Source organism: Aedes aegypti, chromosome 3 (assembly GCF_002204515.2).
Source record: "Aedes aegypti strain LVP_AGWG chromosome 3, AaegL5.0 Primary Assembly, whole genome shotgun sequence".
Classification (NCBI taxonomy): Eukaryota; Metazoa; Arthropoda; class Insecta; order Diptera; family Culicidae; genus Aedes; species Aedes aegypti.
The window spans coordinates 133,479,064-133,501,140 of NC_035109.1; the positions used below are offsets into that span (position 1 = coordinate 133,479,064).

The following is a 22,077-nucleotide window of genomic DNA, read 5'->3' on the forward strand; positions in this document are numbered from 1 at the left end:
AAGGACTGTTATTCAAAAAAAAAAAAGTGAAATTATACTAAAATAAATTTAATGTAAAATATTGTAATCTACGGCTAGGAGAGCACGCTGTTTGGAGCATATTCTCGTATGACTAGTATGCTTTTAATTTCGCCAACTTTTTTCGAATCGAACTTTTAAAAGTAAGCCATAAAAGATACTTCAAATCAATGACAATGTAACGAATTTCACTTTGAATGTAATATTCAGGTTATTAGTATCGTTACCTTCATTATGGTGACTTTTCGCCCTCAACGAGTTCATCACTGAATATTTGAGTTGTGGGAATATCCTTCAGCCGTTAAAAATGATTATGGCACATTAGAAGACCAAATTTGAAGTTGAAACTAACATTCAAATTGGAGACTAGATGATGAACTGACTTCGTATAATATTTGGAGCAATTTGGAATAAGGAGAGCGATTGGACCCACGCTGATGTGATAAAGTTGAATATAAGTGTCTGTTGTTTCTAGTAAATTTCTTGGTGATTTTGCCTAGACAAAATATTTCTTTGTGTTCCTGCTCTAAGTAATCGAAGTTTTTTGAAAAATGTGAAAGTTTGAAGTGAAATTATGATAGCTAATAGAAGAAATTGTGGATGGAAAATTGTGAAACAGTGTCGAAAATATGGCTACCGGATCGCTGAAATCAAGGGAGTATCTTTTCATGTATTGTGTCTGTGTGCGTGAGCGTGTAAAAAGCAGTTGTTGTGAGCATGTGAGAAAGTATGCTTTCTCACAGCAGTGAGTGACAATCTTCGTACTCCTACCCAGAGTCTATGAATGGAGAGTTGCGCAAAGAGACTTCTTTGAATGGTTGTTCTTCTTCGTCTTCAAAAACAGCCCCTATCTGTTTTGCTGGTCTGTTCGATAGGTAGACGGTTTGACAGTTCGATAGGTAGATTTGGTATCACACTTCGCGCAACTCTCCATTCATAAACTCTGCTCCTACCCACCCAGAATAGGTTGATAAATGTTGCCTTTGCATTCCGATGACCTTTTGATTTGTTCCGGAATTATCTTTGTGAAGGTTGCAGCGAAAATGGTAATTTTGTGCTACACAATAAACACTTACAAATTGAGTGAAATTTGATTGGTTTTATTGAATCCTTGTGGCATGAAACGGATGGATGCTTCGAATGCATGTGAGAATGAATATTTTGTGTGATACGGCATGGTAGTGTATGTGATAGAGGTCGGGTGACAGTGTCACCTTGCGTTGTGACACATTCTTGAAGGCGACAATAATTGAGTGTTGCATACACGGAGAAAACGAAGTACTCAAATTTGAGTTCTTCCTACCCAACTAGGCACGTTTGTGCGTTACCCCAAATTTGAGTAAATAGCCTAGTACTCAAATTTGGGTTACCGCACTAAATTCAGTCATTGGGTAATTTTTACGTAATGCTGCCTTTGGTTGAAAAACTCAAAAATAGGTATTCTTTAATCGTAGGGAAATGCATACGAAAAAATAGTTTGAAAAATGCTTCAAGTCATGCTTTTGTGATTAAAAACATACCAGAACTCAATTTTAATGATAAAACCATTTATTTTATTTTATGTTGGCATCAGTATCAGTGCTATGTTTGAACTAAATGATTAAATACTAACGACAAATATTTCTTGGACACACTATGATTTTTTATAAATATTAACAGTAAAGGCCCAAACGCAATGATAGCGGAACGGCAACGGAATGCGGAACCGGTTCGCCAGCATGAATCACAACATCTCGACTAAGCTGACAACGAATGAAATTCGACCAACACTGAATCGACAAGCTGATTATAGTTCATGCTGGCGAACCGGTTCCGCATTCCGTTGTCGTTCCGCTATCATTGCGTTTGGGCCTTAATAAACAGTAAAGGCCCAAACGCAATGATAGCGGAACGGCAACGGAATGCGGAACCGGTTCGCCAGCATGAATCACAACATCTCGACTAAGCTGACAACGAATGAAATTCGACCAACACTGAATCGACAAGCTGATTATAGTTCATGCTGGCGAACCGGTTCCGCATTCCGTTGTCGTTCCGCTATCATTGCGTTTGGGCCTTAACGCTGACGGACAACATTTATGAAGTGCGGCTGAAACGGAAGGAGCAACTGTTGGGAACAGTACCCAGCTTTTCGATTCCGGAAATCTTGCACGTTGGATAAATACAGGAACGGTGAAAAGCAGTTCTTTCGGAATGGTAGCTATCGAGACCGGGAATGTAGTAAACAGACTCTTCTAGATTCCGGCAAGTCAATCACGCATAAGGAACAATATTATTAATAACTGAATTCCTGAAATTAGAAAGAGAAAACCTTTATATTTTTCTGCACATTGAACTTTTTTGTGGAAGTAAGGTCAAAGATATTTACCTTTACTGAATCCGGAAAATTTGCTGACCAGCTGCTGGAATTTTGTACAGTAGTGGAGCACTAACTATATAGTTTTGAGCAAAATTACACGAAATTATTTCTTTTAGAATTAGAAATGGACATAAATACAAGAACTTAAACGTACACCGACGATGACAAATCTGGAATGATCAGCTTTGACAGTTCAAAATGGATGCCTCATTTTTTCATCCAAAATTGAGTTTAAACTACTCAACGTCCAGTACGTAGCTCAAATGCCTCACGTTGAGTTATTTTTACTCAATCTTGTGTATTTTAAGTGTTTGGCGATTTGATGATTGATTTACATACTTGAGCGATTGATGATATACTGCAATTTTGAGCTATTTGTAAATACATTAAGTGATCAATGCTGTTTACATGAATGCTAGCTATAGTTTTGCCTCTGAGAGTACGCAAGTTCATATATTAAAATTTGGTGGATAAAAGCGCAATAAGTTACACAAGTTTTTTTATACTCAAATTTGGGTTTTCGATGAACAACTCAAAAGTTGGGTGAAATGTACGTATTTGACAGAATGGAAATCACCCATTGCCTCAGTTCGACTGCCTTTACTTAATTTTGAGTTTAAATAAACTTATTTTTGAGTAATTCGTTTTCTCCGTGTAGTGGTTTCTGCGCTCGTGTACATACACGGTACATGTCATCAACATTACTTACAAATTTCTGGTGGAAAATATAAACAAAGATCAGCTGTTCCCAGCAAAATTAAATGGCAGTATTTTCAACCAGCAAATTTGCGCATGTGTTCGTGACACCGCTCGGCGAGAGCTCAATGATGAGTTTTTAATGTATGTGTGTGTTCAAATTGACTTACCCACCGGTGCGCTGGGTTCCTCAGTTCAGGAGTTTGATCCGACCCGCACAGGTGTCAAAATTATTGGACCGAATGAGTCCGGTTCGCCGGTGGGTGAGTTCATTGGACACGGATTGACCTCAATGAGAATATATACCAAGGTGTGGAAGAAGAAGCAATGGCTATGTATTGGTAAAGAGAAAAAAATGTAAACAAAAATAACTACGTCACTAATTTACACGGCTTCTTATGGGGGCTCACTCGCATGTAGTTGTGAGACATTTTGCACCATACACGGATGTCACGCACACTAAATTTCATTTCTACACCTCGGTATATATTCTCATTGGATTGACCTGATTGGTGTTTATTGCTATGGTAACACCGAGAAAAAAATAATCGACAAATATAGAAAATAACAAGAAGTGAGGGATCGAGTCTCTGTCTCAAGGCAACATGTGTATGATCGCTGTAGAGGTTTTAGTAGCGAGATTGTGTGTGTGGTTTTGCCTGCTAAGAGTATATTAGTATTCTATCATAAAATAAGCCATCAGCTGTTCAAAAACGTCTCGTAAAATGAACTATGCAACATTCTCGATTGAGGGTAAAGTTACCAGTAGTGGAACCATTTGTAACTGAAACTAAATGTTTGTATTTTGTGTTTCGTTAAATTATTTGATAAATTATATTTCGCTGGTGTACGATTTTGTTTTGTACGGTTACGAAAATAGCGAAATACACACTCACTTTGTTCGGTAAAAATAACTGGGTTTTGGAACTACCCAAAAAGTCAGTAAACTAAAAAAAAATGTCAGAAATCGAAAAACAGAGATTTTTCACTGAAATTTTGCAGAGAGCTTTCTTTTTATATCATTTATCGATAAAAAATAAAACATGATAAAATTTGCTTTTCAATTACGCGACAGTTTTCATTTTACTGACTTTTTCGGTAGTTCCAAAACCCAGTAAAATTTTACCGACTCCAGTAATTTAATCTAAGTGTGTAGATACCCCACGGGGGCGAGAGTCAATGGCCAACGCGTCGTTTGCAGCAGTTTTTTTTTCTTTGACTTGTTTGCTTAGTTTATGCGTTTTTTTCGGTCCACTCGGTTATGATCAATTTGGTGTCAATTTGTTTCATGCTCTTATTTTAAATGTACAATCTACTATCAAACGTATTTTCACAGACAAACAGACGTCACACTCTCACCGATGTCCATCGACCACCTTTTTAACGGCCGATTCAAATATATGGTAGGTGGCCAATCCACCACCCGCAGCGCTCGCATCGTTTTTGTTCGCGTTTGACGTTTACACACTACCGCCATCTGTTGGTCCATCGGCCAAACACACCGATTTTAGCATTGGGCGTACATGACATCGTGACTATGATTTTGATCGGGATTTGTTCTACACACTAAGAAAATATCACCGACTCCGGTAATTTTTTTACCGAAATATAAACCGCTGAGCGCTCGGTAATGCTTTCGGTAAAGTTAAGAATTACTGAACAATCTGTAATTTTCATCGACAGGCAGCTGTCAAAAAATTACAATATGTTCGTGAAATATTACCGAGAGAATTGTTAAATAATAGGGTCCTAAAGCCCTGTCCCAATTTTAGTGCCAAACGCTTAAGTTTAGGTCAAAAACATATGTTTACTCAATTTTCTAATGTTTTCCGATGATTTAAGCCTAAAAAACATTTTTTTAAATTTTGTCACACCCCTTGGTTTAAACTCAAATTTTGGGTGTATTTTGTTTTCCGTGTCCCTTCCGAAATGTCAAAAAAGAACAACCCCGGTGTTAAAAAGTTGAACCCCTGTGGTATTTTTGTCGACTAAGCGAACGTCAAACATGATCTCAAGTGTCAAGGTTCATTTATGGATCCAATTTTTAAATTAAAGTTTTAATATGATTTATCCGATATTTGAGCAGGAAAAAATGCTAAAGTAGTTACAGTAACATGCTCTTTCGTAATATTAAATGAAAACAAGATTTCATTAAACATTTTAGGACCCTATTTACCGAACGCATCGTAACAGCAAGCAGTCAGAATCGGACAGGCTGATCGATGAAAAAATAAAAACAATGAAGTTTATATTGATGTCAAATATAATAAATCGATTTATTTCGCGTTTTTCTTTTCAAATCGTATGCACTTGTTAGAACTATTTATAAATTTCAACTGTTAACAGGTTACAGCAATGCAGAGCCGTTTAGTTAAGCGAATGGTGCAAAAGTTTCGCTCCTATGAAGATTCCGTCTGACATTAGGCCCCGTTTTTAATCAGATTCTACAACTGCTTGTCTGTTGGTGAAGGTGGGATATGCTGCAAATCTAGCGCCACAGGAACAAGCTAGTTATGCCAGTTAAGGAAACAATTCTGGTTCATCTGCAGTTCTTCACCCCTTGCGAACAAAACCGGTGCCATTGATTCCGTCATCCGTGCTCGTTAATGTGACGCTGCAATCCGGAAACATAATATCGCATTTATGTAACAATGAAAACATTTTATTCCATCAATCATGACTCATACTTACGGATAAGAAGTACCAGACGCTCATCCTGTTGCTGTAGTTTTTTTTTTTTAAACACTGTTTGACAGTACCGGATGCAATACGATCGAGTACTTCGAAACAAATATGGCGGCCTCAGAAATTTCAAATTACCATTTGTTCGGTAAAGCATTGTAGCACTATGAACTGATGTACGGTAAAAAATTACAGTCTACGGCGAATCGAAACGATTTACTGGTTTTTCGGTGAATGAAACGACGATTTCGGTAAAAGTGGGCAAACATTGTTTTGATTTTTTCATTTATTCAAGGACATTCGGTAAATTAAGCTTGTAATACCGAAGCTTCAGTAAAATATATATTTACAGTACGTTTTCGGTAAGAATATTTACCGAACAACGAGAAAAAATCTAAGTGTGTAAGTGTTACGTCTGTTTGTCTGTGGTATTTTTATCATGACAACGGTGTTAGGGATGGTACACAAATTATGTCACGCTTAATTTCAACTTTTTGGATCCCCTCTCCCCCTTTGTCACGCTTTTTGTATAAGTCTTCTGAAAATTTTGTAAGGCTTGTCACGCTTGGCTTGACCCCCTCCCCCTCCCTTGGAGCGTGATATAATTTGTGCACGACCCCTTACATAAATTAACTGACTTAACAAAATATGAGCAGTTCGTCACTGCAAGTGTCGACATAGATTCTTGTACATTAACATTGAAAACCCCATACCTTTCATTTTACCTGATTTTTATCATTTTTAAAAATAACCTTTGAATGGTTCGACGCTAAAAGTGTCGACTTACCATATGTTTACGTTGTCTTTAGAGCACTGATAGGTGATTTTTTGAACTAAGGTTGCATGAATCGCATCACTTACCAAGGTGAATCATGATCATGCAGCTATGATCCCTCCCCACTAAAAACTCCTTCCCATGACAACCATGGAGATGCAGAGGTGATCTCGGTCTCTAGTAACAATGGATGTCACACTAACATTCCTTCCCTTCCCCCGATGACCGTGAGGACGTGGCCGGCGCCGTTATTGAGTTTTTGATGTTTGGAGTTCTCGAAAGTGTGCATTGAAGATGGAAAGCAACTCCTAAGCTACGTCTCTTGGTTCCTTGTGCAACTTTGATTATTCTGGTCAATCACGGAGTAGCAACTACGAATTGTACGGTCATCAATGCTTATGCTTATGCTTATGCTATTTGGATCAATTTGGAATAAATTTGGCTAGAAATTGTCATATTACATAGAATCCATTATATATGTTGTAAGCTTATTTCACACATTTCTAATAACAAAGTAAATTAAACACTGATTTAGATCTGAATAAAGAGTAGAAAGAGAGAGTAATGTGAGGAAGTAATGAACTGTAATTAAATTGATAAGTAGGTTTAGAGATAAAAGAAATAAGCAGGCATAGAAAAATAAGAATCAAACATACTGATAGTTATATTGGAAGTACACTAAAACAATTCCAATTCCAGTCTAGCTTATTAAGCACAAAGAAAACTGTTCCTTTTATTACAACCAGGTACAGTCACCCCACACACTCAAACAGAGTATGCGAGTTCGGTAGATAAATTTACCGAATAAATCAGTAATTCACAATTTTACCGATGCTACGGTAATCAAGCAGTTTTTGACAGCGCGCCAAAATCAAAATTACCGAACTACGGTGAACTGTTGATGATCTGTCAAAAAATGTACCGAAAAATCTGTAAATCATTAGAATTACCGAAAACGGTAATACATTTTACTGATGTTCGGTAAACGGACTTTTAGATTACCGATATCAGTAATCTGGCTGAATGACAGCGTCAGCTCAATATTTTTATTACCCCACTGCAACGAATCCATTTGTGGTGTGTCTCCAAACGGTTCTGCATCTGACGAATTTTTCGGACACTATGATTATTAAGGTGAGTTCAAAGTACTGTAAGTTTTATCTATAAACTAATATAATTAAGTATTTGCAGTCCGACCATCTACATCCGCTGCTATTTTTCGTTGTTCCCGGCGCTATTTACTTTATATGGAAACTGGCATCGCACCCGACCAGGCATCTGTTATACCTTATCAACATATTATGCTGGATCCGGGAACACAATCCTTATATGAAAAGAATGTGTTCACTAATAAAAAGGCCATCATCTAAATTTGACTTTGTTGTTCTTTTTGTGTGAAAATGGGGTTCTGAGGAACAAAAAATTGGTCCACCGTGTTTACAGTTCTTCGGTGAACGTTTACCGACCACTCGGTTGTTTTGACAACTGAGCTCTAAAATGAGAATTACCGAAAGGTCTGTAATTTATCCGTTTACCATCGGTTACCGACTGTTCAGCTGTTGAGATTTCGGTAAATGAATTACCGACTTCGGTGATTTGATCTAACTGTGCACAGTTATGGATAGCACACAGATATGGATCAGAGTTGGATTATAACTGAGGTATCTCATCAAATAGAGTTGCTATTACACAGAACACATTTTACCTACGTGAACTATACATCTGTACAGCATCGCAATCAATAATAACATGCTCTGGCATATTTTTTCCGTCCGTAGGAAATAAAATGTCAACCGTATTCCCAGAAGCGTTGATTCATAATTGTGGGGCATTGAAACCCATTCCACAGTTATGAATCAAAGATAAGACGATTCCGAAACAAACGCCAAAACGTATGCTTTCACTAGCGACTAGCACACCATTCGTTTACCCCGCAGATAATATGCTGTTATAGTGCTTTGACCCATAATATGAGTCGATTTGATCCATAATAGGGATCCTTCTCTCCCACTTATCCACATCTGTGGGGTGGACACCGTTTGGAATTTCTATCGAATTCGATACTTTTTCGTAAATAATCGGGAATTTTGAGGTGTATTCTTAAAAACAACTATATTTTGCAGTGCCAGGAAGATAATTTTGTTTTGAACAGCGTCACAATGTTTTTTAATCATATTTTGTTCTGAAAAATGACCCTTAGTTGATCCATAACTGTGGGGTGACTGTATCTATAATTCATTTACCACTAAGCACAGCATAGCATACCTCTAAACACTACCACCGACGATACCCGTATCTTCTATCTACGGATGCGACAGTACAATCCCAACAAGTTATTGATTGGTCTAATCTTGGTTCCCAAAGACGCCTCTCAAGTTACTACACAACAAATAACGGTAGCTGAATAACAGTTTATTCAGCTGAAATATGTTTGAGAGTGGTTGGATCAACTCTTATTCCGTGAAAATGTGTGTTGTGAAGTCTTGGCGTTACGCCAAATGGGTTTATGCCGAATGACCCAGACTAGGTATGTACTGTATGGCCGGACAGTCTCTATGCCCGGCAACTAGTTGTTTTTTCAGGCACGAAGAAACTAAACTCGAACACCATATTTTTCTTCAAAGTATTGATTTGAAAAGCGGATAACTGAACTCTGAAACAACTCTATCTAAATATGTATCTTACCTTCGGAATTCGATACACCGGCATCGTGATGAACAAGTCAACTGGATCGTGAAAACGTGACTTCGGATATAAAAACCAGATTATGTTTGATATCATTTGCAACACAGATTTATATTTATTTCTCTAGTGATTTATTGTCAACAACATATCGACAAACACATTTTGTATGGACTGGTTAATGCACAAAAATGGGAGCGTCCATCCCAATGGTAAAAATAGGTACAAGGTACGCAAGGAACGCTGGGAATATAAATTTTGGATTCTTTATTTCAGGTTAACATAACGATTTTTGCACTGTTTCAAATTAACAACAGGTAACAAATACAAAAATGAAAAGTGCACGATCATCATGGTATATCACAATGTTTTTTTTGTTTTAAATTTAGACAATTATTCATCTCACTTGAAACGAGAAAATCTAACATTAAGTAGGACAAATTAAAAAAAAATGGAGATTGTATTTTCCGATTCTGGCTCAATTCACTACACTTCGGGGGGATATTTCGGATGTGGCTGCGATATGCTGCTGCACTTGTTTGTTGAACATTGAACACCATTCACCAATTCGTTTCCGTTATGGAATAATTAGCAGTTATTAGAAGCTGATAGAGACCCAGCACCTGGAAAGAGTGGAGAAGGAGCGCCATTGGCAATGGCGTTCCTAATCGTAGTACTTTGCGCGTTCCGGGGCATGGGCGCTTAGTTTGCAATAGCAGCTATCTGCGGGCAGTTCGGGATCTGACAGTTGATTTCAGCAGCACAGCTGGCCTTGGTGCGGGACTCGAAGCGATCGAACAGCAATGGTTTACGGCAGAATGTACATTCCTGCATGGGGTGACAAAATTATAATGTTATAGAACAGTTGGTGATTTGTTCTGAATCGAGAACTTACCGCAGTACATGCTGATCCGTTGAGTGGCATTCCGAGGTCTTTCCAGACAATTTTCATGTCGCGGACCAAAATATCCATCATCTCCTTGGTGTGGTGTGGTGTTGGTGCAAGACGCAATTTCTCCTCGCCACGTGCTACCGTTGGGTAGTTGATGGCTTGAATGTAGTGTCCAAAACGTTTGATCATCAGATCCGACAGTTCAGTGCATTGAGCCGGATTACCAATCTTGACTGGAATGATATGACTTGGAGTGTGCTCCACGGGGAACCCTTCCCTTTGCAACAACCCGCGAAGGTAACGGACATTTTCTTGATGACGGGTGCGCAACTCACGACCTTCGTCCGAAGCCAGGATGTTCACGGCCTTTAATGCTCCACACAGGACCGTTGGGGGCAGAGAAGTGGTAAAGATGAATCCGGCAGCATACGAGCGCACCATATCGATCAAAAGAGACGTACTGGCAATGTAACCTCCAACGTTGCCAAAGGCCTTTCCCAGTGTTCCCGAAATAATATCCATCTTGTGCAGAAGTCCTTCCCGTTCGCCAACTCCTGCTCCATGGTCTCCGTAGAGACCAACGGCATGCACTTCGTCCACGAAGGTCAGAGCACCGAACTCATGGGCTACATCGCAAAGTTCCTCCAATGGGCAGATCGCTCCCGTCATGGAGTGCACGGTTTCAAATGCAACAATCTTAGGTAATGACTTATCAACTTTCGACAGGAGTTCCCTCAAATGAGCAGGGTCGTTGTGGCGAAAGATATGCTTCGGCACACCGCTGTTCTTGATTCCCTGGATCATCGAAGCATGGTTTCCAGCATCCGAGAAGATGTGACAACCTGGCAGAGCTTTTGCTAGCGTAAACAGCGTAGAATCGTTGGCTACGAAACACGAGGTGAACAGTAAGGCGCCCTCTTTTTCATGGAGTTGCGCCAGACGGCTCTCGAGATTTTCATGATTCAGTGAGTTTCCGGAAATGTTCCTAGTTCCACCGGCACCAGCTCCGTAGGTTTCGAGGGCATTAGCCACCGCTTTCTTCACCTCAGGATGACAGGACATACCCAGGTAGTCGTTGGAGCACCATACCGTAATTGGGCGTTCACCCCAGGAATATTCCAAAGCTTTCGGAAACTTGCCAGCTTCGGCTAAACGGTTGACCTTCTTGAACACACGGTACGAGTGGTCCTTCTTCTTGCGCATGATTTGCTCATGGAAGAACTCCTCGTATTGGAACGGACGGGTAGCGGGAACGTCCACGCTTTCCGCACCGAGTTCCTTAACGTGCGGAGCAGCCGAGCTCAAGAAGGGGCACTTCTTGGCCTCCTCCTTGGCCTTCGGTTGCTGCAGTGAGCTCAAGTTACGGCTCGGGGTTTTCACCTCCGGCTGCTTGGGGGTTGCGACGGGCTCCTTCTTCTTGGTGGCCACGCTTCCAGCTCCAGCGGCATCCGCACCGGTGCCAGCCGGGGGATTTTGCAGGCTCGAGATGGTACGGGCAACCACAGGGCATTGCGAGCCGTACGTCTTCAGCAGGGCCGGCGCGTAGTTGCGCACGTAGCTGGTGCTCAGACGAGTCAGGAATGGGCAAGGCATCTTCTTAATGCTGCTTACCGAGCGGAACAGATTTGGCGAGATGAAATTGACGAGCTACAGGGTGAGAAAAAAGAAACGGGGAAATGGATTAGCAAGATTAGATATGTTTGTCTAGACCATTTAGGGATAGCATTAGCATTTGCCAAGTCTGTGTTATCTGTGACAGACTTCTTTTTTCTGGCGTCACGTCCCCACTGGATCAGAGCCTGCTTCTCAGCTTAGTGTTCCAATGAGCATGCATATATTATGAGGCATGCACGGAGATACTCTATGCCCTGGGAAGTCGAGAAAATATACGAAAAGATCCTCGACCGGTTGGATACGCGGGTCACAGATTGGTCTTTCTGATAATTGCGCGATAACCGTTACGGCTATCTAGGCCCCGTTCTGTGACATACATTGCACATTAGCCTGGGACATGGTTATATGAAAATTTTAGATTACTTGCGGTCTTTGGCAATGTTGTTCATCGTAGAAATACCTATCGAGGTCTGTGTTCAGAATATTTATAGAGGTCAATGGTCAACGTCTGGCGATTTTTCTTTGCAAAAGTAAGTTTTCCCATAGTAAATCTCATACAAACTTTGAATGGCTGGCGCTAAAATATAGTTTCTCCGATCGAGCTGAAATTTTGCACAGTTGGTATGGGATCTAAATGCAATCCAAAAAGTGGACTGGAGCGAGAATCTAAATTTTGTCCCACACTATTGCACATTGGTCCCAAAGTAAAATCTAGGAAGACAAAAATGATAGCGCCTAGACCGTCAATTTTAGATGTATGGTGTCTTCGGCAAAGTTTTAAAATGCTCCGCATGCTTCACGAGATCATTTTTCAAATAAATTGCATGCCAAAACTTATGAGCCATTTTCAAAAGTTATTCTTTAGTCAAAATGATCGATTTTTCTAAGTGTTTTCTATTATAACAAACACATTTGCAAAATTTACTGCAAATCAAAGATGGTCGAGTTCTGTGACTGACCGATTTGACATAAAATTCGTCTTGATGAAACCCACAAAAAAAAAAAAAAATCAGAAACATAAGATATGCAAATTGGGGACTTTTTTTTTACACAAAATTCGATTCATATTCTTTGAAACCCAACCAGCAATTTGTCGCTCAAACTGGAGAGACTAAGCTATGTTCTAAATTTGAGAAAATAAAGGTTAATTAACATTTATGAAACTGATCATGCTGTTCGAAATGTTTTCGAATTTCAACAGGCTTCATGCCAGAAACTTGTTCCAAAATGTTCGGCTCTGCGGGGGGTTTAAACCCTTAACCCTCTCGAGGGTACCCCACTGTTTGAGTAGAGAGAGAGTTGTGTCTGTTTGTCTTGGATATTATTTGAAATAATCCACCAAAAACACTAGTTTTCAATGGAATTGAATAGACACTATCTAATTAAAAAAAAAACTCACTCTCATTTACGAATCATTTCTTTGATTTATAACGTAGTTGAAGCAGCAAAATGTATGGGTGAATCAACTATAACATACGGTTATGTAAATTCCTATGTACAACATGATTGACCGTGCCACAAATATGTTCAATTGTACAATGTTTTTTTGTGAATCATGTTTTTAGAAAATAAATGTAGAAGTATCTCATTGAAATAAAAATAGTTTTATCCAACTTGTGCCCAAAAAAGTTTTATACATGCCACTTAAAAACAACAGAAGCCTATTTCACCGCTAGTAATGAAATATCAAGCTCACGTTCATATCGATAGTAGGTATATGACGACGAATGTAAAATGCGGAACCTTACTGCAACACGTGTGTCAAGACGATAGCAATTCAACCTCGTCGTCATCATTAGTAGCAAAAAGCATTCTATCAATAAATCTGAACTGGTGTCCCCAAGGGAGTCGATTGCAATTGAAATAAGCGAACGCTAATTTCGAGTGGTATCCAATCCATCCATCGTCCAATAATTTTAAATTGCTAATCGGCTGCCTGGCGCACTGATGACGACGATCGCGATCACCATTCGAATCAATATTGATTTTTAAAGCCGACAACTCCGAGGGGGTTTTGAACTTTTATATATTCGCACCTTATTCATTTTGCCGACCCAAACTGGAACGAAGCACTAAAAAACGTGACGTTGATTGATGTGTCTCTATCTCCGATTGATGGCAGCCAAAACTAACACCGGCGGATCAGTCCGTCACACTGATTGACTCATAAAGTTATTTTTTTTTCAGTACTATGTGGTGTAACCTTTAGTGGCCTCTGCAGATCTACCCTATAGGTTTGAGCACAGCACGAGATATTCACCAGAGGAAACTAGTTCAAACTGTTGTATCACACCACTCGTATGAGACTAGAGTCAGCACTCAGCATTTGGCAGTGTATGAAGTGGCAGTTAGGCAGTTACTCAACGACTGTCTCGTTGCTCTCGTTAAGGGTAGTGCACCGGTCAAACGCGACCACCACGCGAGCTGCAAACAGAATCTACACCAAACAGGGCCCCCCACCTCCAAAGGTATTGAGCCTTTTTATACGACACGACACGATGGCTGTCGTTTGCTCAGACGAGTGGGATCCTTATGGCAGTAACCACTGACGGATAAAACGGGCAGTTCTGGGCAAAGGTCGTTCATCACCTTTGGTGACTGGTCAAGCTGGGGGAGGTCAATCAGACGTTTGTCGAAGGATGCTGTTCGGTAATCCACAAGTACACTCCCGTGCTAAAAATTAAAGGTCACCCTCTAAAAAAGTGTATTGTCCATATCTCTGTGATATGGTCTAATGAGTCTACATGTTTAATAGGACCTCATTGAAACTCTCTATGGCTGATTCGAAAGGCAATGAGTAGTTGCTCTTACTTCGTAGGTATTTTGATCATTGTAGTGTTTAATTTTGTTAACTAAATTTTTACTTAAGTTGTAATTTTTTTCAAAGTTAAACTGAAAACCTAATTCTTTTGAATTGCGTATTGAATCATTAAACAACAATTTTCAGAAATGAACGCTACTATTCTTTATACCCTCAAAAAGGTTGTACGCAACTCGATGCAAAACTCGATTTTACAACACTCTTTGAATCAATATATGATTCCGTCGTGCTGTACAAATCAACATTCTGCAACTTATTGGGCAAACTACTATTACAGAATCTTCGTGTTTCAAGTAAATTCTAGTGACCAAAAACCTTTGCACGATACAGTGCCTCCAAGCTTTTTCCAATAACTTGAATGACTACTCTATCTTTTTTAAATAAGTTTCAGATTTTTCCGCCAAGCTTTGGCAAGTGCTCTTCAAGAATATAAGATTATGGTACTGAAATTTGAAGTTTTGCTCGATTTAATGCTGAGAAAATTAGCCACGTTTTTTCAATGAAAGTTTTGAAGAACGTCACTTCTTCAAATAAATTTAGTAAACAAATAGAAAAAAGGGTGACCCACGTGAGTGTGCTTAATGAATCAACTGTGGTCGATTTTATGAAGATAATCTTTAAGAAGGTAAATGTAGTTCGTAACTCAAAACAGGTACCAATTTGGATTAAAGAGAAGGTTTTAAGGAGATAAGGCATAGAAATTAAAAGGAATGCTGATTGATGAGCAAGCACTTGGACGAAATTGATGGATTGCATGTTGAAGACAGTAGCAGTAAGTGCGAGTTCGTGTCTACCGATAATTAGTAGCTTCGAACAGCAAACAATACAACAATGTAAACGAGTGTCGTTGTGTCATAAATGCCAGAGGTTGTTTGCAGTGTTACTCTTATCATCCCTAATTTGCTTTTGAAAAAATATTGCATCCAAACACCGGAAGGGGTCGAAACCGGTTCAGACAGAAGCAGGTGACATAATAAGGATAAATAACGATCATTTTTTTAACTACCTAACCTAATGGTCACTTAGCGAAGGCTCAACATCTTCGAAAATCTCTGGTTCTTCTAATCCACAATATTTCTTAGTTCCTATATGTGTAAAAATTTTCATAGAAATCTACAAGAAATAGAGAACGGTGGGGCAAAACTTCAACCTTAGTGGAAAAATCAATATATCCATAAAACTATAGCCGTTGGAAAGAAATAAATAAAACTTACACAGTGAAAAATAATGAAGATCACACGTCATGTAAACTTCATTTATGCGATGTAAATATGACGTCATGTAAATTTATGTCTGGAATCATGTAAAAGTGTGTTATATGTCACGTAATAATTCAGGATTCTGCTGGTTTACATGATATATGATTGAAGTTTACATTACATATCATGTAAATATCCATGATATTCCACGCTCCAATTATGTGCATTGAGCAATTCTTGCTGAAACCAGGCTGCCATCGGCATCCATCGTTAGAATTCCAATTTTATGTCACTGATCGTTAGTTTTCGATAAAACTTAAGGGTGGTCCTTTCTGTTTTCTCAAATTGGTGGACCCCTCGTACGCCAGCTAGCTGAACAGTTTGCGAAAAAGCCCATTTTTTGATAAATCTTGGGTATTTTTTCACGTGATATGTCTCATATTTCGCTTGGAACGCATAGCAAACATAGTGCCATCATATAGAATCATTGATTGTACTCGCCATATACGTCAAAATCGTATAACATGATTTAGAAAACCGTTCATTTGATAGGGTAAATAACATTGCTCACCTAGCCTCTGTAGCCTATCTTACGCAATTTTTCCTCAGCTTTCAGATGGTGATCTCAGAATTCAAAACGAGCGGTGCGCTAATGGTGAAAAAGCGAATTTTTTAACAAAATTCAAGATGGCCAAAATGTTTTTAACTTTAAATGAAAGCTATATCTTTTCTCTATATGATGGCACTATGTTTGCTATGCGTTCCAAGCGAAATATGAGACATATCACGTGAAGAAATACCCAAGATTTTCCAAAAATGGGCTTTTTCGCAAACTGTTCAGCTTGCTGGCGTACGAGGGGTCCACCAATTTGAGAAAACAGAAAGGACCACCCTTAAGTTTTATCGAAAACTGGCGATCAGTGGCATAAAGTTGGAATTCTAACGATGGGTGCCGATGGCGGCCTGGTTTCAGCGAGAATTGCTCATTATAAAATCAGAATCAGAAATTTACACGTTTCGTTCGAACTGTGTACTAATAAATTTTCATAAAAAAATCCCATAACACACTCGATACCTATTATACATGTGCTCTACACCTGCATATTGTCAAAAATATGAAAAACGTTCTTCTTGATTCAAAATAAGTTTTAAGTTTATAGAATTCTAAACATTCAAAAAAAAAAAAAAAAAAAACATTTTTTATGTTGATAAAAAAAGGAATAATTTGTTGAAGAAATCGAAACGTGACAAAATCGGAACATACCTGTATACCTAGAAATAGTCGTTTTTGCAAAACTAAGTAAACACGTGAAGTTTTGGTAACTTTTTTTCTGACGATTGAGCATATTTCGCTAAAATTAGAGGTAATATGTGAATTTCAGGCAATTTGCATTTTTTTTTGCGAAATAATATATGGCTCGAACTATTGCCCTGCTGATTCGAACATTACTAATACAAACTAATACATTTCAAACCATCTTTATGGTAGGTCTAGAAATGCACTTACATAAAAAATCGAATAAGGCATTTTTTCCATACACTGGAACTTTGAATGCAAATTACAATTTTACAAAAAAAAAAAACAACAAATAGCCATAATTTTTCCAAATCTCTATCAATTTCTAAAATATTTGTTGTAAAAGTACGTTACTTTTACTATTCGGACCAGCATGGCATTTATAACATCTGTTTTGAATTGAGCTACACAGTCAATTCAGATTACCGACCCCAGTAAAATTTTACTGGGTTTTGGATCTACGGTTTTTTCGGTAATTTTTACGATTACCGAAAAAAACCCAGTAAACCAAAATATGTTTTGATTGATGGAAATTACTGACTTAGACAGTAAAATTATGGGGCCTTCCTTAGCCGAGTGGTTAGAGTCTGCGGCTACAAAGCAAAGCCATGCTGAAGGTGTCTGGGTTCAATTCTCGGTCGGTCCAGGATCTTTTCGTAAAGGAAATTTCCTTGACTTCCCTGGGCATAGAGTATCATCGTACCTGCCACACGATGTACGAATGCGAAAATGGCAACTTTGGCTAAGAAAGCTCTCAGTTAATAACTGTGGAAGTGCGCATGAGAATACTAAGCTTGAGAAGCAGGCTCTGTCCCAGTTAGAACGTTAATGTCAAGAAGAAGAAGAAGACAATAAAATTGTTGAGCGTTTTTACTGGCTTTCCAGTTTCTCATGCTTCATGCTTTGCTTCTCCCGATACTGTTTTTTGAAATCAATACAAATTAAAACCCAATCGACATGAACATGAACATCGACATGCATTTTTCGTACGAATAAACATTTACGGTATGCTCATATCTCAATGGAAGTAATCGAAAAATGTGTGACAAAATCATTATTTGGTCGGTTTGCATACAAGAGGCAAACTCAATGATGCAGATGAATTTGCCTCTTGTATGGAAACCAACTGAAACCAACTACTTATCACGAGAAAGCGCAAAATAGGTGCAGGAAAAGTTTGGTTGCCATAGCAGGGTGGCCACCAAACCGGGAAAAACGGGAAAAGCGGGAAAAAGACGGGAATTTGAATCCATCGGGAAAAAGACGGGAAAAACCGGGAATTTGAGATGGTCACCGGGAAAATTATTTTGAAAGAACATCTTCAAGCTATAAATCTATAAATCATCAAAAATAAGTTGTAGAAAGTTGATATGGTTGATCATATTGCCATTAAGCATCTGTTATCTTGGACAAATAACTTTTAAATTTTCTTGTTGAAACAGTCTAGTTTGCTACACTCAAGTTGGTTGGTAATGTTTTGGAATATTTTATTTTTTTATCTCCTACTATCAGGGTTATTTTTTTCTGTATTTTATTTGACTCAAAGTTTTGAATCAGATATTAAAACTTCTTGCATAAAGTAACATATTGGATTCATTATTTTCTTTAGTTACTTTAGTTTAGTGTGGCTTTGTTTCATCCTCATCTTAAACTTATTAGCTTTAGTGAACTCTTAATTTTTACACACTTAGAATAAAATGCCGAAACTCGGATTTCGGAAACCGAGATCCACACAGGCGAGCGTTCGGCAGTCATCTTTTAGCTGATTAACTCGGTTTCAGTGAAAGAATTTAGCTACCGTGTTAAACTGAGAATCTCGGCATCTCACAAACTGAAATCTCAGTAAAAATGAACAACAATCTTCATTGAGGCACTTTTGGCAGCAGAATATATTCTTAATTTATTTAATTTACATTTGTGTTTTTAAGCAATGCTAACTTTGGGCTGCCCATAAATCATAATTGAAAATAATTATTGACATGTCCTTAAAATTCTACTAATTATTCCATAACTACTTCCCGGCAGAAAACGAACGACATTGTATACTAAATTACATAAAAAACAACAATTTTGAGCATACTTACAGAAGAGTCCGTACAATCTAACTTCCTCCAGACTTATAATTTCAGGCACTTGGTTAATTGTAGAAACTTTTCCACGATATTTTTAACTACTTTTCTACATATACACAAAATGTAGAACTAACCGAGATTTCAGTTTCAGAAGTTGCCGAATCTCGGTTAAAATTATTTTTAGCTGGGTTTTCAGCAAAATGGGCTGAAGCCGAGTTGACGCAGCATTTAAAAATGCCGAGCTCGCGAACAAAATTTAAGCGTGTATGAAGAAAAAAAGTAAGGTTGAAAATTGAAATACTTTAAATAGGGTAATAGGGAACAAAAAGGGCATATCTAGACATGTAAATGGAAATGGAATGCTGTTTGTATGTCACGAGTTGGCTTGAGAACGGGACGACTGATTTGAATTATTCTTTCACTTTTGTTTTCTTTAGGGTCTCCGACGTGTTTGAGTGGAAAAATATTTTTGGGAAATCCTTCAAGAAAGCAAATTTGACATTAACTTTTTTTAAGCTTTTTCAACAATTTGTCATTCCATACCAATTGTACGAGAGACAAAAAATACAAGGCATTCTTCTACGAATATTATTTTTTTTCTTATTGGACGGAAAAATACCGTTGAAAAGTTTGAAACAAAATTTTTGGTGTACTCAATTGAAAAACCAATCGAAGGGTCACGTTCAGGCTCCTCAATTAAAAACCGGGAAAATTCTAACAATTATACCGGGAAAACCGGGAAAAAAGCGGGAATTTCGAAATGAACATTTGGTGGCCACCCTGCATAGCCGTGTCTCCCGGCGCCGGACGATTTAACAGCAGGAGATTCTCATTTGACACTTTCCCGCATGCGCATCAATTTGTTTTGATTTGATTTTAATGACAAGTCAGTAAAAAAACATCAACTCAACTGACTTTTCGGCCTGTTCGGTAATGTTGCAAAATTGGGTCTGACAGCTAGGGGTAGTCGGGGCGGTTTGGCCAATGGGGTGGAATGAGCACCCCTTGAAAACTGCATAAATTCTTGAAATTTCAACTGAAATAACATGCAACCCCAAAGCTGATGAGGAAATGAAGCAATAGGCATGTTATAAGTCAGTGTTCAAAACTCAAAGAAAATTAAATAAATGATATTCCAAAAAACTGCCCATATTGCCCCGAATGGCTCTTTTAAATTTCATCATTTCTGAATAATGATGTTTGACTGTTAGAATGTTCCTAAAAATTTATATCGTCTTGCACCGGGTGTTTATAAATGCTAATAACTTTCAAGTATAGTAACAACATAATTGAATTTTTGGATTATATGAGATTATTTTGCAATCAAAAATGGGGTGCTCATATCACCCCATCAGTAAAAAATCGACTCGAAAAATGACAAATTTTGAAAAATCAATCATTCATCCGTGAAATTTATAAGACAACAGAAATCATGCTGATCTAGTGTATTCATCTAAAAATTGTTGGGCATCATGCAAACATTCGAAAAATTCATAATATTTTCAGCACTTTTATCGACTTTTCCTTAAGGTGGCCAAACTGCCCCACTTTCCCCTACTCTAGTTCAGTAAAAAGTAAAAAATATGACTGAACCTCAGAAGTTTTCAGTCAAAAACATGAAAGTTCGGTATCTTTTATGATTTACAATTCGTAGGGTAGAAGTACCAATTATGGCTATAGTACCAATTATGGCAATAGTGGGAACAAAAAGAGATTTTTCTTATTGTTTCACTAGACTATAATGGCTTATGTTCACAGGAATGATTAAACTATTTGTTTTTGATGGTAACTAAACCTTGAAAAGAACATTCGTGCAATAAGCTTCGAAAAATGAACATTTGAAAATTTTGCCTCACATATATGTCACCTTCTTAGCAGTTGGCTAAGGGACCTCCGTTACGAAATGTATGGTTTCATCCGGATAAACTGTTTCAACCGATGAATGTTTGTTACCTAGTGAGAACAAATAAATAAATTTAGCTGGTATGCAAACAATTCTACTGTTTTAAGTTGGAAATCGTGTTATTTCCACTATGTCGATAACTGGTACAAAGAGTGTATGAGAGCCCAATTATGGCAATACTTTGGAGGCGGTTTGTTTACATTTTTTGATCAGTAAAATAAAAGAAGTAAAGCTATTTTACGGGTGACTTCCACGACGGGACGGTTTGGTAAGGCATTATCTTTATGTTTTGTACTCAATTACTAAGATGTTTCAATCACACGTTCGAAAACATTCGCGAGCGGAAGATGCTAATTTCATGATAGAGAGGGGTTTTCAGCGACACTCGATTTTTGATTTTTTCCTCTTTTTTCGTTAAAAATTGGCACTGGAAAGGTAATGTGAGATCATTAATGCTGTTTTGTATCATAATTTGCATTTACACTACATTTTGACTTCTTTTTCGAACATTAATTTTCTCCCATGAACCCATTGCAAAAAAATGATTTAACATCTATTTAACCCAAAATTTTTGGAAAATTTTATGAGCGATATCTTCATTACATATTAGCGTTGCATTATCATTCGCTCTTTATGGCGTTTGAGTTCATTTCGTGCAAATATTTGATAGTCCATAATTGGTACACTTTTATGTCGAATGCTATGAACGCTATTGCCATAATTGGTACAAAGACAACGCTTTTTAAAATCAATTTTTAGAAGCTTAGTCAATTTAGTACTAAAACTGTTTAAATCAACAGATTCGCAAGGCTTTAAACAAGTAATTGACACCAACAAGTCATGCTTGCGTTTTAGAAACGCGGTTACAACTTGATTTTTATTACTACTGTTGACATATTGCATCCATAATTGGTACACCTACCCTACCCAGTACGTCCTCACTATGACAAAACCTGCTTCTCAGCTTAGTGTTCTTATGAGTACTTCCACAGTTATTAACTCTTTACCAAAGTTGCTATTTTTCGCATTTGTATATCGTGTGGCAAGCACGATGATACTCTCTATGC

The 22,077-nt window shown here is 38.1% G+C and overlaps 1 protein-coding gene across 3 annotated transcripts in view; it reads right to left on the minus strand.

The window, feature by feature from the left end:
* Positions 1 to 9,305: 9,305 nt before the first annotated feature.
* LOC5569629 (5-aminolevulinate synthase, nonspecific, mitochondrial) overlaps positions 9,306 to 22,077 on the minus strand; it is a 28,600-nt gene continuing 15,828 nt past the window's right edge. For 2 of the 3 annotated variants that reach the window (XM_021854809.1, XM_001658603.2), the window contains exons 2-3: positions 10,108 to 11,751; positions 9,306 to 10,040 (exon numbers count right to left, since the gene is read on the minus strand). In XM_021854809.1, coding sequence (XP_021710501.1) covers positions 9,915 to 10,040; positions 10,108 to 11,697 — 1,716 coding nt within the window. In that variant the 5' untranslated portion in view covers positions 11,698 to 11,751 and the 3' untranslated portion in view covers positions 9,306 to 9,914. Of the gene's footprint in view, positions 10,041 to 10,107; positions 11,752 to 13,754; positions 14,058 to 22,077 lie in introns of those variants that run through there. The other variant, XM_021854808.1, reaches the window with a different exon arrangement.